Consider the following 27,706-nt stretch of genomic DNA (forward strand, 5'->3'; position numbering starts at 1 on the left):
CCCACCCCCACAAATCAAAATGGCAGTAGTACCAGAGTTAAGTAGCCATGCCCTAGATGGTGCGCATTTCTTTCCTGCACCGAATAAGTCCTAAATGCCATTGAAATCAAGCCAGGAGAGACCTTTAGAAGTAACATTTTTCTCTACAAACCCAAAGCTGAGTTACAGACCCCAGACAGAGCCACTAAATGCCTCGGTTGACTTGGCAGGCACGTCTTCCATAAGCTGATTTGGTCTACTGGGCAGGAGCTCAAAGAACAGTTCTGAGCTCTTTTTTTTTTCATACTGATATCATTTACCATCAAAGAAACATCCCCAGGGTCACTGTGAGCGCTTACGTAAGAGACAGGCCCGTGGCTAAGATGCAGGCTCAGCCACTGTCACTGCTGATTCAGTCTCTCTGGCCTTGTGGAGGCTTCTCCGTTATCAGGCAGTACAGGGTCAGTGTACAGCCCCCAGATGAGGTTTGTGAAATTGCCCAGGACAGAGATGGCCGGTGCCTTGAGTTGTCTGCCTGTCTCGGGAGCTGTGACTTGCCTTTTATGGTCATCTGTGAGATTCAGGCGTAGGAGGGGAATTCACAGTTCTGACCCTCCTGCCCCCCCCCCCCCACAGCCTTTCCTGTATCTAATTGCAGTTGAGTGCCCCAAACCAGCCCAGCTGGTGTCTTCATTTAAGACATTCAACTCATTTCAAACTGTTCTCAGTTGGTCTTATGTAGTAATTGGTTTTTATGTGGCTAAAGGTAAGAACAGTTAGAGTGCTCTTTAGACCATCAGATAATCCTGATCTCAGATTACAGTTAAGGGGGGCGGGGGAGGTTTTTGAACAGTGTTTGTAAGATCTCACTTTATAACCTCCCTACTTTTCCTGCTGCTTTGGGCATCTAGAAACCGGGTAAGGGGGGAGGAAGTGGGAGGAGAGGAGGGAGAGGAAATTGCAGTTAGGATGTGAAATTAATTAATTAATTTAATTAAAACAATAACAACAACAGCAAGTAACAGTGCTAGATTTTCCTAGTGATCCAGCATGTTTCTATGAAGACAACCACATTCATTGATTGATTGGTTGGTTGCTTGCTTGCTTGCTTAGTTGATTGGTTTTTCTTGAGATGTCTTGCTTTATAGCTCTGGCCGACCTGGAACTCACTCTGTAACCCAGGCTGCCTTGAACTCACAAATATATGCTTACCTTTTTTCTCCTGAGAGCTGGGATTAAAGGTGTAGGCCGCTATACCTGGCCACATGTTTTATTTTTAAGAATACTAATATTTTGAGGTTATTTTATTTTGCTTTAGTGCTGGGGGCAGGCCCAGGGTCTCATGCATGCTGCTCTGTAGTCTTACCACTCTTAGTTCATTTTAAATGATATGCCCTTTCTTTACAAAAAGAAAATTAGACGCTATAAGAATAAAAAAATGGGGCTGGAGAGACCGCTCAGCAGTTAAGAACACTGACTGCTTTTCCAGAGGACCCAGGTTCAATTCCCAGTACCCACACAGCAGCTCACAACTGTCTGTAACTCCAGGATCCGACAACCTCACACAAGACATACATGCAGGCAAAACACTAATGTATATAAAAATAAGTAAATTATTTAAAACTAAAATAAAGAGTTATTCTCTCCCACACACCCACCCCCCAAAAAAATATCTGGGAGGTGGCGGCACACATCTTTAATCCCAGTGCTGGGGAGGCACAGGCAGGTGGATCTCTGTGAGTCTGAGAACAGCCTGGTCTACAAATGAGTGCCAGGACTGTTACAGAGAAACCCTGTCTCCTTGAAAAAAAAAACAAACAAACACAATGTAAAAAAGTTGAAGTTTCTTGAACAGTTGTTACATACTCTCCTGACCGGAAGTAGCTTGGTTGGTAGTGAGGTTGCCAAGCAAATACGAAGCTTTGGGTTTAATCCCTACTACCCCACCAGGCCAGGCATGCCATTGCACTCCTATAATCCCAGCACTTGCAAAGTAGAAGCAAGAGAATCGGAAATTCGATGTCATCCTTGACTATATTGCAAATCTGAGGCAAACCTAGGCACATGAGACCCTGTGTCCATCCATCTATCTGTATCTAGATAGATAGTTTTAAATCCTTGGGATACACCTGGTGGGAGGAGAGGACTGACCCCTGCAAGTTGACCTTTGATCTCCACACTCATGCCATGGCACACACAAAGGGACACACACACACATAAATGTAATTTGGGGCAAAAAAAGTTAGCTGGGTTTGGTGGTGCATGCCTTTAATCCCAGCACTTGGGAGACAGAGGCAAGCAGATCTCTGTGAGTTCAAGGACAGCCTGGTCCACATAGTGAGTGCCAGGCCAGCCAGAGATATATAGTGAGACCCTGTTTCAAAAAACAAAAGGAATTAAATAAATAATAATGTTTCCACGAGTACCTTTAAGTTTTAGATTTTATAGTATTTGTGGGGATATGTATGGGAAGCAGGATATGAGAATGTAACAGTACACTACCCAGAACAAACTCTTATTTTTAAGATTGACTTACTTTATGGGTTTTGTCTGCTTCTCTATCTTTTGGTCCCCTTTGGCACCGTGTCCTCAAGTGCGGGGTCATAGGCGTGAGCCACCACGGCTGGTTTATGTGGTGCTGAGGGTCCAGCCCAGGGCTTCATGCATGCTGAGCAAGCCTCTGCCGGCTGAACCAGAGCCTCATCCTCTGCTGTTTGCTTTCAGGGTGGTTTTGTTGTTGTTTGGTTGGTTGGTTTTTGTTCTACAAAATACATGGGAGTGCCTACATGTATTTATGTGCACCACATGCATGTCTAGCGCCCTCAGAGGCAGAAGAGGACATCAGATCCCCTGGAACTGGAGTCACAGGTGGTTGTTAGGACCCTCTGCAAAAACAGCCAATGCCCTTAACTGCCGAGCCATCTCTCTAGCCCTGGTTTTTCTTTTAGAAGCTTGTTTTTATTCATGTGTCTCTGTGTGCATGCATGTGCACGGGGTGGGGGTGCCTGAGGAGACCAAATGACCGTATTCCTTAAAGGTGGAGTTAAGGCTCTTATGAGCTTCTGACTTGGATGCTGGATCCAGACTTACTTCCTCTGGATGAACAGGAAGTAGTACTCTTTTTATTTTATTTTATTTATTTATTTATTTATTTATTTATTTATTTATTTTTTTTTTTTTTTGGTTTTTTTGTTTTTGTTTTTTTGAGGTAGGGTTTCTCTGTGTAGCTCTGGCTGTCCTGGAACTCACTCTGTAGAATAGGCTGGCCTTGAGCTCACAGATCCTCCTGCCTCTGCCTCCTGAGTGCTAGGATTAAAGACATACGCCACCACACCTGACTGGAAGTAGTACTCCTAACCACTGAGCTATCTGTCCAGTCCAGTACTTGGGCTTTCCAAATAGTGTTTGCCTTATTTTATCAGCCTTGGGAAGGCTCGTAGTTGAGTTCATTAAATCCTCTGGAACTTCACTGACTTCTTGCAGGACCGTATTTATGGCTGTTGGGTATTAAATGCCTTTAGGGTCGGGCCCCGTGCCGGCTCTGTCTTGTGATAAAATGGTTTGCACGGTCCTGAGAACAGTCTCATTGTTTTGTTTTACTACAGGAGTTAATCTGATGTGTCAACACACAATTATAAAAGTGTAATTTAAGTAGCGGCATCAAACTCATGCCCTGCAAACAATAAAGAGGACATTCATAGCAGCATAATGATGTCCGATACCCCAGCTGTCGAATTTTCAAGGTGTAGGGAGACAGCACAGCTTCCCTCCAGTGCTGTACGGTTGATTCTCCCTCCACCAGAAGCATTGTGGGGTGTGCATCAATGGCCTCCTGTTGACCCACCGTCTTGCCCTCACTGTGGATGTCTTCCGGCTCAAAGACATGCTGTCCTTTTTTACTTGTGTGCTATTTGTTCATTTGAGGCAAGGATTCACTGGGTACCCAGGCTGATCTCAACGTCTCCAGCCTCCAGCCTCTACCTCCTGAGTGCTGGGGTTACAGATGTGCCCTGCCTTGCCCCGGGGGAAGTTTCTGTCTTCAAAAGAAGCAACAGCTGTTTGCAGGTCTGCTGGCTTTGACCTGACAGGCCTTTTGCTGTTGTTTTACAGGACCTGGACCTGGTTGAGAAGGGCTTCAGTAACTTGAGGAAACAAATAGAAAATGCTAGGATGTTTGGAGTACCTGTAGTCGTGGCCATCAATGTATTCAAGTAAGTGTGAAAGCTAGCGAAAGGAGGGGAGTAGAAAATGCCAGAAAGCAGCTCCTGGGGCACGTTATGCGGTGCCGCTTTTAGCTTCATTTTGTTCTTCACTTAACTGCTGTTGGCTATAGCCTGTGGTTTGGCCTGTGACGCGACAGGCACCGTGTGTGTGTGTGTGTGTGTGTGTGTGTGTGTGTGTCACGGCAGACGCGCTACCTCACCACTGAGGTCCGGAAATCAGAATTGCCCCTGAGGGCCCAATGCGAAGAACGCACGAGCTTGACAAGAAATGTTCCTTTTGGTCGTTCCCAGGCCTTTTGTCCTAACAGAAGAGCATAGCCTACAGCCTGTCTTTATTTCCCTGGGTCAGGTGGGATGTTATGTTGAGGGAGTTGGGTGTATTGAGCTAGAAGTGTTCATGCAAGCGCTGTGTGGGCTGTTTGGCACTTTCGTACTGTTTAAGGTTTCAGAAGAATGGCCTCGCCGCAGCGCAATGGGAGGAAGCAGTTTTTAAAGCCAGTATTTACTGATTCCCGGTGGTGCCCTGGGAATGTTCCAGATAGTTAACATGCATTGCTTCTAAGCCTCATAATATCCCGGGGCAGCCCTGCTGGGATTCCTTCCAGTTTTTCCTCGTGGGAGCCAAATAAGTACAGAGGAAGTAACTGACCAAAAGTTAGCCCAGCCCATTGGTTACAGAGTTGAGCTTGAAACCAGTGTCCATTTTTTTCAGCGGCCATCCGTGTGGGGTTCTGTAAGCCAGATCTGTCTCCCTTCCCTTCCCGCTTCCTTTAACATGAAGCTCTCCTGTATAGGACAGATACAGACGCGGAACTGGACCTCATCGGCCGCCTCTCCAGAGACCATGGGGCTTTTGATGCTGTCAAATGCACCCACTGGGCAGAAGGGGGCCGGGGGGCCTTAGCCCTGGCTCAGGCCGTTCAGAGAGCATCACAGGCCCCCAGCAGCTTCCGGCTCCTCTATGACCTCAAGGTGGGTTACTTGCTGTAGGTAACAAAGCCAGAATGGAGTGTGTGTGAAAATGAACTCAGTGTGGTAACTGGTGTGTAGTCAGCAGCGTCTACCTCGTGGTCTGATTCCCTTACGGGTGAGTCACCCCAACCGCAGCCTGGACTCTCAGCTTGAGACATTGCTCATTTGCAAACAGAAGTACCCAGAGAGCTTAGATCACACCCTACCTTTCTGAAGCTATATATATGCCCTTTTGCCGGTAGATAGAGCCTAGTGTGTAGCTCACTGCCCTGCAGACTTTCACTACGGCCTCAGCCATGTCGTAACGAAGGGGCTATATCTGGCTATGGAAATTTTTCTGACCACTTCTCAATAATAGAGCAAAAAAGAGTGCTCCCAAGCCCACTTCCTGGTGTAGTGTCACCCCAAGTTCAGAGAAGCCTTCCAAGCCAAACCAAAGCACCCCCACCGGCTTCGTCATATTCTCTGTCACCGAGTCAGGTGGCTTACATCTGGCCCAGCAGAAGCAGCTTGTCCGTGACACATGGCAGTTGCCTTGAAGAATGCTGTTCCTAGGGTTGAATTTCAGGGTGCGATTGGGTGTTAAGTCTGTGGACAGTGACTGAAAACTTGCTTTGGGACGTTGGGTGTATACTACCTCATTCTGCTTGCATGCTCTAGGCTACTTTTTCCTTGGGTTCTCAAAGACGATCAGAGACTTTGGGAATTAGCCACAGGAAAGAGTGAAGCCCGGATTCGATGGCTCAGTCAGTAAAGTGTCTTCCACAGAAGCATGAGGACCCGAGTTCAGGTCCACAGCACTGCGTAAGAGCCAGATATGATAGTGCACGTCTGCAAGCCCAGTGCTGGAGATGTGTGTGTGTCTCTAGAGTTGATTTTCAGCCCGTGTAGCCAAGTCAATGAGCTGCAGGGTCCATAGAGACCCCGATTCAAAAGACAAGGGGAAGAGGGATAGAGGAAAGATACCCGAGGTTATCCTGTGGCCTCCACCTGCATGTGTGTGTGCATGTGCGCACACACACACACACACACACACACACACACACACGCATGCACACACGCATGCACAGAAAAAGGAAACTATAATTCTCGAGTTTTAGCTTAAAACATTTCTGCCTTTTCTCTTTGCACTGTGCAGATAGAATACGTGGAGAGTTAATTAGCATTCTCCTGTTGAGCTTTGGTTTTGCTAAATGGGTCTGAAAAGCTGTTCGAACAATCACCCTTCTAGAAAAAGCCATAAACATAGGTGCACACCAATGAAAAGCACTTGTGGGGTTCTTCGCCAAGCCACTGTCCACGGTGCCCGGGGCAGGAGCCCTAGCCCTTCAGGGCCGGCAGGTGACCTGCAGTGGGGGAAGGGCTTCAGAACCCTTCTCTCGTGGGAGCTCTTCCCGGTTCTGGCAAACAGGAGGCTGCCACTTTTTTGTGTTATTCAGCATCTGTGAGTCTTAAATCACCCCTCAACCAAAGTGTTTTTGCTTCTGAAGTTCTAAATGTGCCGTGGCATTTACCAGGCTCCAATTATAAGCTGCATATGACCGTCATCTGCCGCTTCCTAAAGCCGCTCCCGAGAGCGCTTTCACGTCTGTTTGACGGAGCGCCCTCGGAAGTGGTCACTGTTCAGTCAAGCGTCAAGTCTGTGTTTTTATAGGTAGAGCGTTGCACTTTTTAAAATCTGCCCAATATATTCATTTAGCCTTAGTTGCTAAGGAGGAGAAAGCCCAATATGTCCAGTGTTTGTGTGTGTGCGTGTACGCATATGCATGTGTGTGTGTGCATATGCGCGCGCACATTTACATATCTATATGCATATAGAGATGATAACTGTATCTGTGAGATATTTTCCACTTAACCAAATCTGGAACTTTGTATTAAAAGGGTTCGGTGTTTCAGGGCATTTGTGGCCAACCTGATGAGCTGAGTCCAGTCACCAGAACCCACGTTGTTGAAGGACATAGATGACTCTCTTAACTTGACCTTTGGTCTCCACCCAGGAGCAATGAGAAATGCACACCCATGTGCTATACACACACAATAAATAAATAAAGAGGCTCTTTTAATTCTAAGAAAATGTTTCTAACCCAGGGCTGGAGGTGTAGCTTAGGGGGAGAGTATTTGCCTAGAACAGTTGCTCTCAACCTGTGGGTCTTGACCCCTTGGGGGTTGAATGACCCTTTAACGGGGGTCACCTAAGACCATCAGAAAACACAGATATTTACATTATGATTCATAACAGTAGCAAAATTACAACTATGAAGTAGCAACGAAAATAATTTTATGGCTGGGGGCCACCACAACATGAGGAACTGTATTAAAGGGTCACAGCGTTAGGAAGCTTGAGAACCACTGGTCTAAATGATACAAGACCCTAGGTTTTATTCTCACCACTTCCAGTGATCAAGTCAAGTTAAATATTTGTGATGCCCCCCCCCCCAAAAAAATCCTCAAGTTATTTGCATACCTGTAGTATATAAAATGCAATTTGTATCCCTTTTGGGGACACTGGTCTGGAATGTCCTTGCCAAGAATCCTCAAATGTGTCCAGTCACAGTTCCCTTCTGTCTTGTACATCAGCTCTCCGTCGAGGATAAAATCAGGATCATCGCACAGAAGATCTACGGGGCAGATGACATCGAATTGCTCCCTGAAGCACAGAACAAAGCCGAGGTCTACACAAAGCAGGTGGGTGTTCAGAGTCTGAACCCAGAGCTTTCCCAGCCTCGTGACCTCCTACACTCTACTCCTCCAGACAGCAGCCTCCTCCCTCAAAATACTGGGTTTGGGTTAAAAGTCGCAGCCCTAGATTCTGTATTTACTTATAGGTGAAAATCTAGACAAACCAGGAGGAAATATGGAGTGTTTTGCTGGAATGCTGAGATACCTCTGTAGTACCCTCATCTCTGCTCCAGATACTGTTTTATTGCTATAAGGACGCCAGTCAAATAGTCATTTGTACATGGTTAGGTACTTTCCTGCTTCCCTTACAGGGATTCTTTCTGGTTCTGGTCTGTGATAACTAAGCTGAAGGGTAGTAAGGGAGAGGTAGCTATGTAGGTAACTAGCCATCTCAGTCTCATAATGGTGTCCAGATATGCTTCATTGCATAATCAGTGTTTCCTGTGTCACACCCTTTCTCTCCCCAGGGCTTTGGGAATCTACCCATCTGCATGGCCAAAACACACCTGTCTTTGTCTCACAACCCAGAGCAAAAAGGCGTGCCCACTGGCTTCATTCTGCCCATCCGTGACATCCGCGCCAGTGTTGGTGCTGGTTTTCTGTACCCGTTAGTAGGAACGGTAAGTAGAGGCTGTAAGTGGAGCGCGTTCATTGCTTCTCCTCTGAAATGTGTCTGTCACTTGGGCTGTCAGAAAGTGCCAGGTTACCATAGTCTAGCAGATAGTTGTGATTAGGCCTATCCGGGTTAATCCTGGTACTGATATAGACCATGCAATACCCATTCAAGTCTAACACTGATCCTACCTCTGTTGAATGGGATTCTGTTTCCCGGGGGCAGTTTGCTCTTGATTGTGTCCAGAATGGATCTAACTGGGCTTGGGTGATGCCAATATTCAGTCTGTTCTCTGTGTCCATGATTCAGCATTCACTGATTCAACCGTCTGTGGATTGACAGTAGTAGTTGGGTATGGTGGCACATACCTGTAACCCCAGCACTTGAGATGAGGTCTGTTGCCAGTTGGAGGCCAGCCTGGTCTACATAGTGGGTTGCAGTTCAGCCAGGCTACGTAGAGAGACCCTGTCTCCAATGAAACCAGCACCTGGCCCTTGAAGAGCTGGTACCCACTGTTGGGTGTGTCCTACTTGCTGCTACTCTTTGGGAAGTCCACAGTCCATGTGACTTTCTCTCATCTCAACCTCCTTTTCCTGTTAATCTTCTTGCTTAGGCCTATATTAAAATATCTAATGGGCTGGAGAGATGACTCAGGAGTTAAGAGTACTGCCTGTTCTTTCAGAGGTCCTGAGTTAAATTCTCAGCACCCACATGGCAGCTCACAACCATCTCTAATGAGATCTGGTGCCCTCTTCTGGCCTGCAGGGATACATGCAAGCAGAATACTGTATATACAATAAAGAAATAAATCTTGAAAATAAAATATCTTTAATAAAATCTCTAACTTAGCTTCCAAAACAAAATTGCTAGAGGGAAAAAAAAAAGTGTCTCTATTAAGTATGTATATCAGTATTAAAATAATGTGTAACAGCTGTTTATATAGCTTTTAAATTGTATTAGATGTTAAAAGTTGTCAAGGGGTGATTTATAGGGGAGGGGGTGTGCGTAGGTTATGTGCCATATTAGACCATCTTAAAAGGGACTGAGTACTCAGATTTGGAGATCTCTGGGGTCCCAGAAAGCAACGCCCCTGAGGACAAACTGCCCTCACAGTTGTGTTTACTGAGCATGTTCTATAAACCCAGTCTTCCCTGTAGCTCCAACAACAACAGAGGCTCTCCCATCCCGTGTCCTGCTGATGGACTTAGAGCTTCTCCTTATGTACCTGTTGTTATTTTGCCTGCAAGTATGTCTGTGCATCATTTGTGTGCCTGGTGCCCAAGAAGACCAGTATGTCAGATCCCCTGGAACCAGAGTTACAGGAGGTCGTGAGCCACCATGTGGGTGCTAAGAATCGACCCCAGGTCCTCTGGAAGAGTAGCCAATGTTCTTACCCACAGAGCAACCTCTCCATCCCATTAGAATTTCTTCTTGAAATTCTGTTAGTTCACTGTCCTTGAAATCAATTAAAATACCAATGGATAAAGGTAGGTGTGGTGTTAAGCTGTCGTAATCCCAGCACTTAGGAGGTGGAAGCCAGAGAATCAGGGGTTCATCGTGTGGCCCAGACTGGCCCTAAACTTGATATCCCCCTGCTTCAGGGGCTAAGATTGCAGATACATGCCAACATAGTTTCTTAAGACAAGGTTTCTCTGTGTAACCACTGTGACTGTTCTGGAACTATATTTGTTGACCAGGCTGGCCTTGAACTCACCAAGATCTGCCTGCCTCTGCCTTATGAGATCTGGGACTAAAGGCATGCACCATCACCGCCCAGTAATCTTTTTTTTTTTTTTTTAAAGAAAATTTGACATTTATTAAAGAAAATGTTTTATTATAGATTTAAATGTGGACAGTAAGAGAAAGAAAGAATCCAGGCAGTGGTGACGCACGCCTTTAATCACAGCACTGCACTTGGTAGGCTGAGACAGGCAGATCTCTGAGTTTGAGGCCAGCCTGGTCTACAGAGTGAGTTCTAGGACAGCCAGAGCTACACAGAGAAACCCTGTCTCTAAATAAACAAATAAATAACAGAGAGAATAGGAAAAGGGCAATATTATGCACATCCCAGAGTAGGCAGGTTTTTCAAAAAAAAAAATCACCTTAATTCCTCTTAATAATTGTATTCTAGTACATCCTGGTGTCCGTGGATGTAATTCAGTGGCTGAGCCCTTGCCTGGCCATCATGCCCGAGGGCCTGGGCCCAGTCCCATCACAGCACAGCACAACAACCAAATCCAAACAACCTTAGCGATACTTTACTGCTATTGGAATTTCAGCATCTAGGTTTGCATGTGAGTACGCGTGCGGTCACGTGTTTGTTTTTTCTGATTATCAGTGACCCGTCTTTACAGGGGCAGATCTTCCTCTGAGAAAAAAATAAAAGTTATGAAAATGCTACTCCTTGCTGCTCAGGGAACCATCTCGAGTTTTCTGTGAACGCACACATGCATGTCTGGGTCAGTGTCGTCCATCCTTTACCTTTCTAGTGCTGTCCACTGGGTTGTTCTGGGCCTGAAGACCAGATCTCCCCTTCCCCTACTGGCCCCCACACGCACCCCTTTCTTACAGAATGCATTAGTGGAAGCCAGTTGTCAGATCCCTAGAACTTGCCTTGGAGACTATTGATGGGTGTCCGATGTCAGCATTCAGTTTTCCTCAAATATTGATGTTTTGTGTTAGAGAAAATGACTCATCTAGTTTATGACATTTCTACAGTGAAGTTTTAGGACTTCAGTCTGAGCTGTCTTCCTTTCTGGGTCTGCTCTGGAACGTGTGTATATTCATTATACAGGCAGTATGACGGGGGAAGAAAATACCACATTTTCAGTTACAGACCATACAAATTTGCAGATAAAGTGGCGAAGCCAAGTCTTCAGAAAAGGAGCAAGCACAAATATAGCGCCGAGGATTCGAGTGTAGCTTTAGAAAGCCCGAGATCGGTAAGAATAGAGACCGTAAATGCGTCCAGGCTATATAGAGCAATGTCTTGGCCCGAGTTAAAGGATGCAGATTGTAATGCCATGTCACAGCAGTCCCAGAAATCACATGGGCCTCTACGAGAGATTCACTGAAAGAAAATTTCCAAACAGACGCTTCCTTCGGCTGCTTGGTTTAGCTGTCTTGAGAGATGGTTTTGCTAGGTAGCCCTGGTTTGTGCTGAACTCACTGTGTACCCTCGGCTGGTCTGAAACTCTGACCAGTGCTACCTGAGCCTCCCCAGTGCTGGGATTACAGGGTGTCCCACCTTCCTGTGGTCATGTGCTCCTCGCTCACTGCCTCAGCCATGAGCTGCTCAGCTCCAGCACCTGCCAGTGCAGGCTAGGGATGGGACCGTGCCTCCCCTGCCTCTTCAGCTACAGCTGTTCTGCACAGGATCCAAATGAGGCCTCTGGCTTGCAGAGGGACATGAGGGTTTCTTGTTCATATCAGGAATCAATGGCTGGGTTTTTAACATGTAACAAGAACAGCACCTCTTTCATTGATAGCTTAAAAGGTGTGTCTGGTTCTGTGGCTGCTGCAAGGCACCAAGGGGACGGTGAGTCATTAGACTGTGCGTGTATCACAGTAAACATGTAGTGTTCAGAGGATGACTTGAACCAGTTGATTCTTGCCTTCCACCCTGTGGGTCCCGGGATCAAACTCAGGTCATCAGCTTTGGCGGCAGGCACCTCTACCCGCTGAGCCACCTTGCTGGTCCCTGAAGTTCATCTGTCTTGCTGTTTCACCTCTTAGATGAGCACAATGCCTGGACTGCCTACCCGGCCCTGTTTTTATGATATTGATTTGGACCCTGAAACTGAACAAGTGAATGGATTGTTTTAAACAGGTGAGCTGTTACTGGGCAAGAGTTTCCTTGTTTGCTTTTATTAAAATTATGTTTATTTATTTGTTTACTTCATGGATCAGGGAGGGATGTGTGACTGGTGTGTGTCGAGGTCAGAGGGGTCAGTATTATGTTTTCCACTTTGAGATTATTCATGAATTCTTTTTGTTGTTTTTGTTTTTGTTTTGTTTGTTTTTCGAGACAGGGTTTCTCTGTGTGGCTTTGGAGCCCATCCTGGAACTCACTCTGTAGCTCGGGCTGTATTCATGAATTCTAAGGCTCGAACTAAGTCTACAAACACTCAAATTCTAGTGATTTCCAAGTATTTCTTCCCATATTTTAGGGAGAGGAGGTAGTCAGGAAAGAGAATTAACAGTAATCAATGAATGAAATGTTCCTCATCAGTCTGGGGGAGCAGGGCTCCATGCAGGAGGAAGTGTGGGGAGACGGGTGCAGCCTAGACACCATGGAGCCTGCAGGGGTGTTAACTCCCCTCTGGAGGAGCCCCCGGAGGCTTTGGGTTCAGAATTGATGACCCAGGAGAAGCAGGAGCAGCCCCAAGTCTGTCTGTATAACTTGAAAAGACAGAAGACTGGTGGTGGTGGTGGTGGTGGTGGTGGTGGTGGTGGTGGTGGTGGTGGTGGTGGTGGTGCAAACCTTTAATCCCAGTACTCAGGAGGCAGAGGTAGGCAGATCTCCAAGTTCGAGGCCAGCCTGGTCTATAGAGCAAGTTCCAGGACAACAGGGCCACACAGATAAACCCTGCCTTGAAAAACAAAAAAAGAAAAAGGGAAAAGAGAAGACAGAAGGCAAGCATTGGCTGGGGTGGAGCTGATGGTGGAGCTAAGTCTGTGTGAGAGCCGTGTTCGGCCCCCAGGAAGGCACAGACATGCACTCACAGAGACATTAATTGGGTAATCGTCCAGAAAGCAGAGAAGAGAAGGAGCAGGACCAATTCTGGAGTTCTTGGGCCCGGCATAACAGGGCCCCAGGTACTCACCTGCGTGACGCATTCAATTCAGATCTCAAAAAATGTCAAGCAGGAAAATCCTCAGCATCCCTCTCCAAGGAATTAAAAAACAGCCTGCCTGTGAAAGAATGGCCTGTGGACTGCCTGTCTGGAGCAGCCAGGGTGGTGGTGCACTCAGGGCCGTGGAATGAGAAGAGAACAGAATGCCTGTCTTATCAGCAATAAGGAGCTTTTAGATGGCAAAGGAATGTCCCCAAGTATGTGAGGGGAAGATAGCTTTCATCCTGTGTTTACCCCTGGCCAAATCTGCCAAGGTATTTCCAGACGGCAAAGGGCTGCTGCCCCCGCTTCTGCTAGGAAGTTATTTAACAATGTGGTGTACTCCAGCAAAATGAGGAACTAAACCGAGAGAGGGAAAGATGGGAGTTTTAGGGAACCGGATTTGGACAGTAGTGAAGGGGTTCTCACAAGAGCACACGAAGACTGAGTTTCCGATCTAGTACAGAACACGGGGGGAGACTGGAAAGAGCTGGGAGACCCCGGTGTGGTACAAGGTAATAAGAAAGCAAACCTCCTGCCCTGAGAAAGTGAAGGTCCAGGTGGCAAGAGGTCTTCATTTTGACCACTGTGCGGAGGCTTAGGGTTTGGTCCAGGGAAGAAGCCCTTGCTGCAGAGTGGGAATGTGCTATGGGACTTGTCCTGGCTCCCTGCTCCGTCTGGCATGGTGTGCACACGACCATCACGCTACGGCTTGTCTTTCAAGTTCATCTATGGACAGACCCTAGAAGACTCACCCGGAGGGGAGGGTGTACGTGTGAACAGTTTTGGAGCTGCAGCTGGACAATGATGAAGGGAAGAGGAAACCACAGTGCTTAGAGAAAATATTCATTCATTCATTCATTCATTCATTCATTCATTCACTGTGCTTTTCTTTCCAGACTTCCTATCTCCAAGAGGCTACTCTGTCTGGCCAGTGTCTGCTCAGGCCCATTGAGGAAGTGTGCAGAAATCCAGGAAGTCAGCTCCTGCCTGAAGAGCTTCAGAAATAGTGGGAGTTTCCCAAAAGCCTTTCACAGCCTTAATTTACATTGTGTGTATAAATTAACATAAATCATGTCTATTTACTTAGTGAAAGTCCACAGAATAAATGGAATAATTTTGCTACCTCGGTGTTGAACCGTGAATGTGTACGTGACACTGATGGACCTCGGTAGAATAGTAGATTGAGCCAGGTGGTGGTGGTGCACACCTCTCTGATCCTAGCACGGATCCAGGAGGGTCTCTGTGAGTTTAAGGCCAGCCTCGTCTACAGAGTGAGTTCTGGGACAGCCAGGGCTACACAGAAAACCTGTTTCAAGAAAACCAAAAATAAAAAGAGTCTTGAATGGCTGCCATCCGTCCAATGGACACGTGGGGGTGAGGGCCTTAAAGAAGCACGTCACAGGAGGCACTTTGTCGTCAGTTGTTGGGGTGGTGCTGGCTTGTGTAGTCACCTCCGTGAGAACGTAACTCAGGAAACCTTGGGGGGGTGGGAGGGTGGGGTATGGGAGGAGACTTCCCTGTTTTATACTGTCCTGGTCTGGCTGAGGGCCCCAGGGACGCTGCTGCCCATATGGATGTCTTGACATCTTTGGGATCCCATTTGATTATTGCCTTAGTGCTGTTGTTTTTTGTTACTGGTGTGTGTGTGTGTGTGTGTGTGTGTGTGTGTGTGTGTGTGTGTGTGTGTAGATAGGTAGGTGGGTAGATAGATAGATACAATTTATAAGTTAGTATACAAAACAACAGATTTCTAAGTAGGTTTTTATATACGTTATTTTGGTTGGTTCTCCCTGTCCCCTCTCCCCCAGCCCTCACCGTTTCCCTCTGGTGTTCTCCCTTCACCGTGTTCTGTTGGCATCCCCACCCCTCTCCCATGGACCCCTTTCTAGTTTCCTGACCTTTGTCCTTATTTACTCCCACCCAGATACACACATTTCACAGTTAGAGGCTAGAATCTGCACGTAACAGAGAAGAGGCTGCATTTGTCTCCTGAGCATAGGATACCTCACTTCAATATAATGATCCATTTTCATGATTTCATTTTTCTTCATGGCTGGATAAAATTCTATTTTATGTATGTACCACATTTTAATTATCCGTTCTGGCGGCGGGCATCTACACTGATTCCATTTTGAGTCCTCAAGGATGACAGCACCAGCTTTAGGTGGGGCCGTTTCTGCCCCGCTGGCTTAGCAAATGTTTGCTAGACTGCCGAGAAGTACCTGGCCTCCGCCTCTCCATGCGGACTGTCTCGGGAGCTTTGCTTTGTCCGAAGTTTCCAGCACGTCCTCCCTTCTCTTGTCCCGTGTCTTCTATTCTCCTCTCTTCCTGCATTGGCTCCTTCCGGATGCTGCGTCCCCCTGGTGCCAAAGCTAAACACTGCAGATGTGGACAGAGCTCTGTTTTCCCAGGTGTCTTTGCTTCTGGTATACTTAATTCGATGGGTTCGCACCAGTGTTGTGATACGGTTTCGTGATCCGAAGAAACAATGGCAGACTTTGGGAGGCCAATGGCAAAGGGGTCATGAGCATAGGCCTCAGGGCTGGTCCTTATTCCATGTCCACCTCTCTGTCCCCTCACCCACCTGTCCCCTCACCCCCTCTCTGTCCCCTCACCCCTTCTCTGTCCCTTCACCCCATTCCTGTCCCCTCACCCCCTCCATGTCCCTCACCCCCTCTCTGTCCCTCGCCCATTTTATGGAGATAAAGGGGCTATTGCTGCTTCCTCACGGGTAGTTCTGAAGTCAAGCAAGTCCTAGGTGCTCTGTACAGTGCCTGACACATTGGGAGTGCTCATTGATGTCCCTAATAGGAAGCATCTTTCTTGTGAGCCTCAAAATAGTCTATAGAATACCATCTGGGATGGGATTTGCTAGGAATCAGTTTGTAAACAAGAAGGAAGCGATCTTACAAGACACAGTGACTGAGAGACCCTCTTAAAGGATGCAGGCCTCCTCCATACTGCCAAACTTTGGGGAAGTAGGTCCTCAGTACTGGGGAAAACAATGAATAAATGAATATAGTGGCAGGAGAGGGATTTAACCTGATAAAACGCTAATGCAATAATAAATCAAGTTCCCTTTTTTAAAGATCGAGTAGTTTTTTAATTCATTTTATTCTCATATATGTGGGTGTAGGTACCTGTAGAAGCTAAAAGGGTGTTGGTTCCCCTGAAGCCAGAGTTATAGGTGTTTGAGCTTCCTGATGGGTGCTGAGAACCTAACTTGGGTCCTCTGAAAGAGTAATAAGTGCTTTGAACTACCGAGGAGCTCTTCAGCTCCTAAAGTTTCTTTTTTGTTTTTTGGAGGCAGGGTATATCTCTGACTGGCCTGGAGTTCACTATGAAGACCAGGCTGGCTTTGAACTCAGAGATCTTCCTCCCTCTGCCTCCCAGAGTGATGGGATTTAAAGGCATGGAATTTGAGTGTTTGGGTTTGTTTTGTTTTGTTAAGATTTTAAGGTAGACATGGTGGTGCATGCATTTAATCCCAGCACTCAGGAGGCAGAGGCAAGGTGGGTCTCTTGAGTTTGAGGCCAACCTAGTCTACAGAGCGAGTTCCAGGACACCCAAGGCTACATAGAGAAACCCTGTCTTATAAAACAAACAAACAAAAACAGAAAAGAGGAAAGAAAGACCAAGAGATTAATTTTTAATTATATGTCTGTATCAGTGTGGGAGAAGGTGCTGGTGCCCATGAAGGCCAGTGGCATTGGATCCCCTGGAACTGGAGTGACAGGTATTTACGGGTACCTGACATGGGTGCTGGAATCCTGACTCCGTTCTACATACTACAGCAGCAAACACTCTACACCCCTGAATCGTCTCTCCAGCCCTGTGGTTTTTGCTATCGTAGATAATGTAGCATAGGACTTCAGGTGTAGCTCAGTGGTGGAGGGCTTACCTAGCATGTGAGGCCCTGGGTTTGAGCAGCAAAGCCACAAGTAAATAAATAATACAACGGTGATTGGAAACCTGGGAAACTCTCATGTGTCTCTGCAACTTGTGTGCAAGCATCCACATGTCGAACCCCTGCCAGTGAAACTCCGCCGTCATGACAGGAGCTGACACCTGCTTGGAAATGTGTACGTGCATTGTGATCGCTTAGGCTTCCATCTCTTTGTACGGAAAGGCATTTCGGGGTTCCAGTGCCGGTGTCTGCTGTCACCTTATTCCGAGGACTCTGCTCTCTGCTGCCTCTCAGCCGTTCCAGGAAGGCAGCTCCTACCAAAGTGTACAAAGTAGAAAACCGGGTCCTTTCCGATTGCCTCCAGAAGGAAGAGGTAACTAAGTGTATGAAAGCTTAAAGGAGAGATGAGGTCATGGCGGCTGCTGAGCACTCCTGATGGGCAAGGGGGTTTCATGCAACTGATTTCTGGGATCTTTGCTCAAAGGTGCCACAAGTACAAGCCTGCAGAGGCTCTTTCCATAATGAAAGAAAGCACAGGGTATCTGCAGCCACACGTATAAAATACCTGTAGAAGTGTCAGTGCGTGAGGGATGTGTCCACGTCACCAGTGCAAGTCCTATCCCTTCACCACGGACTAGCAGTCTCTCCTTGGTCCATTGGTCCCCAGTCTTATCTTCTGGTCCTCCCCTCTCCATGTTGGTAGGAGAAGCAGACTGTGCCTCCTGATTGCACCTCAGATGCTGTACACTGAAGATGTATACACACATAATTTAAGAGCGACAGCAGTCCGTATGTGCTGCCAAGTAAGGCACTTGGGTTTGTGCTGGCTCCCTGCAGATCTCATGGTGCCCACAAATAGATCCAGCCGCCCGGGACCTGGAGCCCCAGGTTCATTAGATGGCGTGCCCGAGGAAGGTACTGTGGAAGGCTTATTCTGAGAAAGGCTCAAGAACATAAAAAAACGGTTAATAAGGAGTGGAGACCACCTTGGTAGCTTAAAGTCTGGACTGTGTGGATGGGGACCAGAATGGAAGAGATGGTATAATCAATTCAGTGCTGTTCAGATGCATATGTAGGCTATTTTATTGGCTCGCTCTATCTGTGACATTAATAAGATTAGCTGTAAGGATAGTTCCTCGTCAGATTGGAGAGGTATTTATAGCTCATTTCCTAATTACATAATTCAAATGGAGTAGTAGGCAATAATACAGCAATAGCTTCAACCGTCTTGTCGCTTAAGTGTGTTCAGGAATGACAGGTTTCCTTTTCTCTCATGCGTGAGGTACGGGGTGCATTGTTCGAACATCTGGCATCAAGTTCTAATCGTATCCTACAGAAAAGCCACAAACGCAGAATTTTATTAATAGTAATATTCCCTCCCTCTCTTCTGGGGGGGGGTGTGCATGCATGCATGAGAGAGAGAGAGAGAGAGAGAAAGAGAGAGAGATGTCAGATAAATTGTTGATCATATAAATTGTATTTTCCCTTAGAATAGAAGATAAATTCACCTCTTAGACTGTTCAGCTCCTTTTTAAGAGCAAAGCAAGTAGGAGAACTACAAGTTTCTAAGGTTCTCTTTATTGCTGGTGTTTCAACCTGCATCTCTCATCTCCCCCCCCCTCTTTTTTTTTCCTTTTCTTTTTTAAGTGGGTCTTGCTATGTGGCATAGCCTGGCTAGGGAATTGCCATCCCCCTGCTTCAGCTACTCAAGTCCTGGGATTGCACGGCCACATCTGGCTCCAGGTGTTTTCCAGTGGCATAGCCGTGCTACCCTATCCTCATCTGAATCAGCCTCCTTTTGCTTTTCCTAAAATGACTGCCAACTCCCAGATCCGCTGGACTGGGAGGCCCTCGAGTCACAGCACCTCTGCTGCTTGAGTGGCATGGGAAACACTCCCAGCGTGTTTCAAGTTCAAAACAGCCAGAAGCGTGGTTAACATATAACCTACGTGGGGACAAAAAAAAAAGACCATAGTCATTGGCCCATGTTTGCTGGGCGAACAAAGCTAAATCAAGTTCCTTTTGTTTTTGAGACAGGATATCATGTAGTGTAGCCCAGGCTGGCCTTAGGTTCCCTATGTAGCCAAGGATGGCTTTTGAAACTCACATCCTACCATCTCTCCTTCCTAAGTGATGAGATCACAGGCTTGTTTCACCATGTGCAAAACCCAGGCTTTGTGCACTCTAGGCAAATGCTGTGTGTGTGTGTGTATGTGTCGCCCACCGCCAGTGCCTGTAGAGGCCAGAAGAGGATGGAGGATCCCCTGGAGCTGGAGTTAAAGGTAGTCCTGAGTGATCTAAAATGTGCTGGGAATTGAACTCTGGTCCTCTGCCGATCAGGAAGAGCTCTTAACCTCTGAGCATCTCTGCAGCTCCCTCCTTTGAACTGTTTGATTACTTTGACTGAATCTGGATGTCCTATTTCACAGTTTTATCACTAACTTTTAATCTACAAACTTAGAATCATATCAGTTTTGTGTCCCAAGAGTTCATTCCTTATCAAGCCTTGGTGAAGTAAGTCTAGACTAGAAATCTTAGGGAGGGAAAATATATTCCTAGAAAAACCATCCCCAAGTGGACTCCGAGATTAACCTTTCTAGAGATCATGGTCCACTCAGGAAAGGGTAGGGGTCTTGTTCTTCCACACTACTGGGGTTCCTGAGCTCTGTGCTAGGAAAAGCCTGGAGGAGACTGGGATGTCATTTACAGGACCTTAGCTGAAGCTCTTGAAAACACCCCAAAGCCACTGGCCCTGAGCTGTGGAAGCTGCTTTTCACCCCACACGACACCTTTCCGCCCTGGTGTGGACTATGCCAGCACCCTTTGCTCCGAATGGCGCTGGAATGTCTAGTGCCCTTATCTCCGTCCTCGCTTTAGAGGAACCAGGTGAGCAGTCCCCAGGGAATGTCCTAAAGGAAGCAGTAATGACCTGCGATTCTGATGTGAGATGTTAGATGGGCCATGTTCTAAAGTGCGCTCTTCTGTCAATGTGGATGACCACATCCGTTCAGCTGATCTCAGCTTGGCCTCTGCAGTCTGACAAAGTTGTTTTTGTTTCTGTTTTTGACCAAATACATAACCTTCTCTCTAGCCAGGTGTGGTTCCCGAGGCAGAGGTGGGTGAATCTCTGTGAGTTGGGTGCCATCCTGGTCTACATAGTTTAGAGTTCCAGGTCTGCCAGAGCTGCAGTAAAACTCTGTCTCAAAGTAATTTTTTTCCAGATGACCCCTTCTGAATGTACAGTTATAAATCTTACTTTTTAATTTTATTTTTAATTGGGGGGGGGGAGGGCAGTCGTGTGCACGTGAGTATTTTGCCCACAGAAGTAAGATATCTCTGTAGCGTTGGTTACAGGTGGTTCCGAGCCGCCTGATTTGGATGCTGGGGATCGAACTCGCATCCTCTGGAAGAGGAAATACGTGCTGCTCACCGCTGAGCCATCTTTCCAACCCCATCAATCTTTCTTGGAAGATATGCTGTCTACCTTGTTTTTAATGTTCGAGGGGAATTTATGGTGGGCGCCTTATCATTTCAAACAGGGTCTTTTGCAGCTGTGCGTCTCAGGAAATGAGGGGCCCTCTACCCTCTTCTCGCAGTCCTTTTGCTCTGCCTTGCTGGCCCCTCTACCCAGACCCTGATGTCATTATGCAGCGGGGATGCGTGCGGGAGCACCAAGGTCTCTCCCAGGCGGCAGGGCAGTCTGCTGGCAGGTGGCTTGCTGAGTTCGCCCCGCCCCTGGCCCTAGCCCCGCCCCACTGCTCCACTCGCATTGGCGCGGCCAGCTGTCGCTCTCCTCATTGGGGAGGGGGCGCGCGGCTGCGGTCCCTCTGCAGAGGGCTGCGCGCTCCGCGGCCTCCGGAGCTCCTCGTTGTTTGGGCCCGTGCACCCCGACCTCGGGAGCAGGGCTGGCCCGAGACCGCGACGCTCTGGGTAAGTGGAGGCAGAACCAGAGGCTCTGGGTCAGGATCGGGTGTACTGAGCCCCTGGTGGGAAGGTGACGGCGACAGACCCGGGGTCCGGGTCACCAGACAGCGAGGGGCGCGGACTGCAAGGTCGCTGGTCCTCAGGCGTCCCCAGGTGGGTGACCCTGGGCAGTTCTGCCACCCGCTCGCTTCGCACGCGGTGCAGCTGGTGCCTTGGCACCGGCTACCTAACCCTTATCCTTCTTCAAGGCTTTCTGGGGAACTGTGATTTTCGGCTCCGGTCTATGATAATTCTGCAGATAGCTTGAAGCTGGGCTATCTGTTCCACGCCCCCGGTATTTTCCTTTCTGAGCCCTGTCTCCTGCCACAGGGGCGTCAAGCCTGGATAGAGTCCTTCCTCCAAGGAGGAAGCTTCGCGGTTGGTTTCTGGTTCTGGGAAAGGTCCTTGCTCTGCTTGGATAGTGATTGCTCTTTGCTGCTCAAGAGGGGGGAAAGGAAGGTGGTTGTATTCTTTGGCCTTAGGCATGAGATTCTGCCAGCGAAGGACAGCAGGGACGTTAGGGTTTCCAAGGCAATGGAGCTCCTCTCGAAGGTAAAGGCGAACCATTTGCAGTCTTTACACTCTGCAAAGTTTTAACGCCTGCTGGCTCCATCCTTTCTCCGCCTCGGCTACACTTGTTGGGGTGTTGATTTCTACGGTGATGTACATTCTAAGAAGCCCTCTCGTGCAAGCATCTGGGCCATTCGGGTTAGCTTCAGATACTTTCCGGAATACGATCGCATTTGACTATTTCTTCTAACGATACATCCTCTGCTTAGAAGGAATGCTCGCTCGGGCTTAGAGCCATTGAGACTTGGTTCTAGTGCTTATCAAGGGTGTGTGAGGAGAGACTGTGTTTTTTGGTTCCATCATTAGTCTAGAATTTATGTGTCTGTGTAGAAACATGAAACGTGTAATACCTACCCTAAAAAAAAATCCCCTTAGATCTTAAAATGATTTTTCAGGGTTCTAATTCTACAGAGAATTAGGAGCTGGTACCCAAATGGAAGCACAGTGAAGGATTTACATGCAAGCAGAATAATTTGCCTAACTTAGGACACCTATCAACTAAAATCCACAAAGCTGTCGGGAATCATCCTATGCCCCCATTCTGTAAGCTGTTCCATTCTGTAGACTGTTATTTTTTGGTAGCACTGGGGATCAAGTCCAGGACCCTGTGGCATGCTAGGCCAGTGCTCTATCACTGAGCTATCTGCACAGACCCAAAGCTGAGTTTTACTCTTTTTTTTTTTTCCTCTCTTGAGACAGGGTCTCATGCAGCCAGTGCTGACTCCAGCCACCCTAGATAGCTGCAGATGACCTTGGGTGATTCTCCTGCCTCCACCTCCCTCCCACCTGCTGGAATCGCAGTCCTGTACCCCCACAACCAGCCCCCGATGAGGGTGTGAGAGCAATTCACTTTCTCACGGCATCCAAAGCACGGGCTTCAGACACAGGCAGCGTCGGGTTAAGTCTGAGCACTGGGGCTGGCTAGCTTTGTAATCTCAGGCAGGCTGCTTTAAGTGCAGATGGAGATCTCACCACCTCCTCACTCCGGGATGCTGTGGTGCAGGTTAGAGACGGATGTGAAAGTGCTGCCTTGCACACGAGGGTTGCACAACCGGAGCTGGCTGGTCCCAGCACCGACTTCCCTCCAGCTGTGTGCAGTTACAGTGGGGAAGGATGGGTAGCAGACACTCGGGTGAAAATGTCAAAGTTACGCAACGACTTTGAGACGGGAGACCGACGGCGACGCTGGGTTTTTTCTGAGAGTGTGTATGGAAAGTAGCACCCCCTGGATGGAATTTTTAGAACAGAAACCGTATGCTACAATAGGAAGAACACCAGAGAGTCAGAATCTCTACTTCTGGCTCTGGCTGGGACCTCATCTAGCCCAAGGCTTTCTGCGAGCCCACCCGGGCGCCCACTTGGGAGCTCGGTTTTGTCATTGGGCTGGGCGTGGGGAATCTGGCGTCATCTCCTAAGGCCCTCACCCTGTCGCGGTTCTTCACTGTATGTGATGAGAAAGTAGTCCAGCTGGCCGGTCACCTGCCCTCTGCTGTTTGTTGTTGTTTGCCAAACTTTCTGTGTGGGGCCATAAACAACTCATGGAGGAGGCGACCAAGAGCAAGGGCACACTTGTAGAGCGACCACAGACGAAGCCTTAGCAAGAAAAAAAAAAGGGTTCGCACTGGGATCTTTTTTGCTAGGGTAAAGCAAGCCTCCCTGTGTAGCCATAGTTGTTTTTGTATGTCCTGTGGAGCATACGCCCCATATGATGCAGTTTATATTAAAAATAAAAGGCTTGTTGGCGAAATAAAACCTCACTCTTTTCTCTTATCAGGTTGGTCTTTGAATAAAGGAGAATTTTATCCAGGAAAGAGCTTCAATTCAAAGAGGAAATAAAGGAAGAAATCATAAGCAACAGGTGAACAAGGCATTTGTGTCCTGAAGAAGCCATAGACACAGCTGTGGAGCGAGAGCAGGGTGGACCCCCAGGAGAAACTGGACTTGGTGTGATATATTCGTCCCCAAAGGCTTCAAGAGGAGGAGAGAGGAGACTTTTCCGAGAATGAAAGAGTGCAGTGTGAAAATGGAGAGCAGAGTTTCTGAGATTCAGATAGAAACCAAGGAGGAGAAGGCGCCAGTAGCCGTTAGTCCTCAGGAGGAGAGGCAGGAGGGAAAAACGGGCACGCTTTGCTTCAAGAGAAGGAAGAAAGCCAACAGGACGCAGCCTAAAGCTGGTTCCAAGACTGCCGAGGTCACAAAGAAGCGCCCCCCTGAAGCCGGGGACCCCGCTCAGCCACAGCCAGCGGGGGCCTGGGCCTCCGTCAAACGCCTCGTGACACACAGGAAAAGGTCAGAGTCTTCGAAGAAGCAGAAGCCATCGGAGGCCGACATGCAGCCTGAGGACGTGGCTCTTCCTAAGAAGAAGGCAAAATCCAGACTTGGGATTCCTTGCCTAAGATTCTCAAGGGGGGCCAAGAGACGTCATCACGCTAAACTCACCGAAGACTCAGACTACAACAGCAGAGTCCAGGGAGGGGCTGACGATTTGGAGACAAAAACCCAGACCCAGTCAGCTGGCCAGGCTAAGTCCACACAGGGCCGACAGGAAGGTGTGTTGGTGGAAGATGGTAAGGAGGCCCAAGAATCACGGGTGAGCAACAGTCTCACATCCAGAGGGAACGTGGTTTCCGTGGACCTGGAGTTAGAAAATGAGTCTTCGGCGGTTCAGATGGGCACTCCCGTGCTGGAAAAGGAACCGAAAGTGAGCACGGAAAAGCAAAGCGTACAAGCGCAGCAAGCAAGTCCACTTGAGAGTTCGGAAGCAGGCAGCCCTCGTCCCGTGGCCTCTGACGCCCCTGCCTCACCAGCAACCGCGTATCAACGCAGCGTGGAAGCACCTAGTGGCGGCACCCAAGAAAGTGTTCCAAGGGGGGAAGATGACGGAAGTAGACGGAGTGCTGCCCAAGAGAAGCCATCAGGAGAAATTACACTGGGCCCAGCAGAAGAAACTACAGTGGTCCAGGCAGAGGAGGCTTCTGTCAGACAGACAGACAAGAGTGCAGTGGCCCAGGCCGAAGAAGGCAAACCGAGTCAGGCAGAGGAGACTGTCAGAAAGACAGACAAGAGTGCAGTGGCCCAGGCGGAAGAAGGTAAACCGAGTCAGGCAGAGGAAACTGCTGTCAGCCAGACAGACAAGAGTGCAGTGGCCCAGGCAGTGGAAGTCACAGTGACCCAGGAAGAGGAAGCTGCAGAAGTCCAGGAAGAGGAAGCCGCAGTGTCCCAGGCAGACAAAGCTGCAGTGGCCCAGGAAGAGGAAGTCGCAGTGTCCCAGGCAGAGGAAGCCGCAGTGTCCCAGGAAGAGGAAGCTGCAGTGACCCAGGCAGACAAAACTGCAGTGACCCAGGAAGAGGAAGCCGCAGTGTCCCAGGAAGAGGAAGCTGCAGTGGCCCGGGAAGAGGAAGCTGCAGTGGCCCGGGAAGAGGAAATCGCAGTGGCCCAGGAAGAGGAAGCCGCAGTGGCCCAAGAAGAGGAAGCCGCAGTGGCCCGGGAAGAGGAAATCACAGTGGCCCAGGCACCAGATCTGAAAGAAAATGGAATTGATACAGAGAAACCCAGATCAGAAGAAAGCAAAAGAATGGAGCCAATTGCTATTATCATTACAGACACTGAAATCAGTGAATTTGATGCTAAGAAATCTAAAAATGTCCCTAAGCAATTCCTAATTTCAATGGAAAATGAGCAAGTAGGGGTTTTTGCTAATGATAGTGATTTCGAAGGGAGAACTTCAGAACAATATGAAACACTCTTAATAGAAACAGCCTCTTCTCTCGTCAAGAATGCTATCCAGTTGTCTGTAGAGCAGCTGGTTAATGAAATGGTTTCCGAGGATAATAAAATAAATACTCTGTTACAGTGACTCCATTGCCAGATCGTGGGAAAGGAAAAAAAAAACAACCAAAACTTAAAGATGAATTATTTTATACATCTGTGGCACTTCTTTCTCAGTAATCAATTAGAGGCTTATTGTCTGTGGAATTTAAAGGTACAGTTCCAGCCCGGAAGTGCTAAAGAATAAATGAAGTTTACGGAACTTGTTGCAACAGTCACTTCTGGACTGGAGGGAGTCAGCACACATCCTAGGGTGCCGTGACGTACAGGAAGGTGCAGAGATGACAGGCGACGAGCTCAGTGCTCTGGGGAAGACTGTTTACTGAGCACACGGCATGCTGTATGTTCCTTGCTGTTCCCTAATGTCACGAAGTCTGGGCTTTTTCTGACGGTTCAACCCTGTGTCTAGGCGAACGCTTTTCTTTTACAGTATATTTTCCTGTTGTTTCTAATGGTGAATCAAGTGAGTGGGTTTCTAGCCCTGCACAAGTTCTTTACAAAAGCCATTCACAGGTTCCTTCGGCCAGGCAGGTAGTTGTCAAAGGTGTAAGCGTGGAAACGGGGAGTGCGTTTTCTTCCCTCCCTGTCTTCCTTCCGCCCAGCAGACCTGTATAGACCCATCTCCGTGTGGACCTATCTGCTGGGACGCGAGAAACAAATAAATAAAGGGAATAGTAGTTTTCATCCAGAAGGCAAACTTCCCAGATAACAGAGAATTCCCTTAGCTGGAAAACCATAATATTCTTGTGAAAATACTTCTTCTTGGCCAAACATGAACTGTGTATACGACTGAATAAAAAAAAAAAAAATCAAAATTCATGCTGATGCATAGATTTTCAACACCGGTGTTTTTTTCGTTGTGTCTAGCCATGGTACTGTAACACAGTTCCCAGCTCCACGGGTCAGGGTTCCTATTGTACAGCACTCCCACCCCGCTATCTACCCAAGTGATGATGTTACTACTCCTTGTTACTGCTGAGGCTGGACAGCGGGTACTACGGCTGTTGAGGAGCGCCCTCTGGAGGACGAGCACCAATGATGTTCATCCGCTCTGCATTTACAGTGATTATGGACTGCATATGTACACATTGCTTTTCCCTATGCTTTCATTTTGTAAATACGTATTGTGATCTCTTACAGAAGTAACTAACGTGGCTTTGGAATTTAACTAAATGGTGGATGTTTAGCAAGATTCTTGGCTGGAATGTGAAAATATTTTCCTCAGGCTTGCCTGTCTTCATGTTTTCAATGGGTGATGGGAGCATCATTCAGTTTAACAAGATAAAAACACCCCCCCCCAATACATTTCTTTTAATTGTGTACCTACCTTTTTAGACATAAAACCAAAAATCACTGCTAAATCATCTTTGAGAGAATACTTTAACCCACAGTGTATGGTGCTAATAGACTTGTATAGCTACCAGCAAATATGTTTAAAATGAACAGTTTAAATGCCTGATTAAGGCTGATGCACTTTGCAGTATTTTAAATAATCCTGTATCTATTTACTTTAAGAATGGCTCCAAGCCAATATACTTACATTAAAATTTCTAATAATATCTTATGAATGAGAAAGAGCTATAAAATACACAGCATTTAGCAATTATCAAGGGTATTTTGGACTTGGGGATTTTGAAAAATGGACACAAAGTAAATGTGTAATTTTGGGGGGTAAGAAAGTAGCCCCAAGTTTCAAGTTTTGGACTGTGTGTGTGTGTGTGTGTGTGTGTGTGTGTGTGTGTGTGTGTGTGTGTATTCCTATACTGGTGTTTGATAAATATACCTTTGGTTAGAATGCATTAAGATTGATTGTTTTTTTTTTTTTTTGGTTTTTCGAGACAGGGTTTCTCTGTGTAGCTTTGCGCCTTTCCTGGAACTCACTTGGTAGCCCAGGCTGGCCTCGAACTCACAGAGATCCACCTGGCTCTGCCTCCCGAGTGCTGGGATTAAAGGCGTGCGCCACCACCGCCCGGCTAAGATTGATTGTTTTTTATAAGAAAATATATTCTCCATTCTTCATTGGTTTCTGTGGCTTTTCTAGGGACTTAAATAAAGAGAATTTCCATCTGGAAATAGAATACAGAAATTTATCAGTGGGTTGCAATCTGATATATCTGCTATATGGCCAAATTAT

General features: G+C 47.5%; 2 protein-coding genes across 3 annotated transcripts in view; both read left to right on the forward strand.

Moving 5' to 3' along the window:
- The window catches only part of Mthfd1 (methylenetetrahydrofolate dehydrogenase, cyclohydrolase and formyltetrahydrofolate synthetase 1), a 73,584-nt gene extending 59,157 nt beyond the window's left edge, over positions 1 to 14,427 (forward strand). For both annotated transcript variants that reach the window (XM_028876054.2, XM_037210632.1), the window contains 6 exons: positions 4,090 to 4,190; positions 4,997 to 5,174; positions 7,752 to 7,859; positions 8,321 to 8,473; positions 12,202 to 12,295; positions 14,201 to 14,427. In XM_028876054.2, coding sequence (XP_028731887.1) covers positions 4,090 to 4,190; positions 4,997 to 5,174; positions 7,752 to 7,859; positions 8,321 to 8,473; positions 12,202 to 12,291 — 630 coding nt within the window. In that variant the 3' untranslated portion in view covers positions 12,292 to 12,295; positions 14,201 to 14,427. The remainder of the gene's footprint in view (positions 1 to 4,089; positions 4,191 to 4,996; positions 5,175 to 7,751; positions 7,860 to 8,320; positions 8,474 to 12,201; positions 12,296 to 14,200) is intronic.
- A 6,576-nt stretch (positions 14,428 to 21,003) lies between these two features.
- On the forward strand, positions 21,004 to 26,764 carry Akap5 (A-kinase anchoring protein 5). The gene is made up of 2 exons (XM_028876055.2): positions 21,004 to 21,141; positions 23,519 to 26,764. Exon 2 carries the CDS (start codon positions 23,747 to 23,749, stop codon positions 25,598 to 25,600), a length of 1,854 nt encoding a protein of 617 aa, XP_028731888.1. The 5' UTR covers positions 21,004 to 21,141; positions 23,519 to 23,746; the 3' UTR covers positions 25,601 to 26,764.
- The last annotated feature ends 942 nt before the right edge of the window (positions 26,765 to 27,706 follow it).

Source organism: Peromyscus leucopus, chromosome 14 (assembly GCF_004664715.2).
Source record: "Peromyscus leucopus breed LL Stock chromosome 14, UCI_PerLeu_2.1, whole genome shotgun sequence".
NCBI lineage: Eukaryota > Metazoa > Chordata > Mammalia > Rodentia > Cricetidae > Peromyscus > Peromyscus leucopus.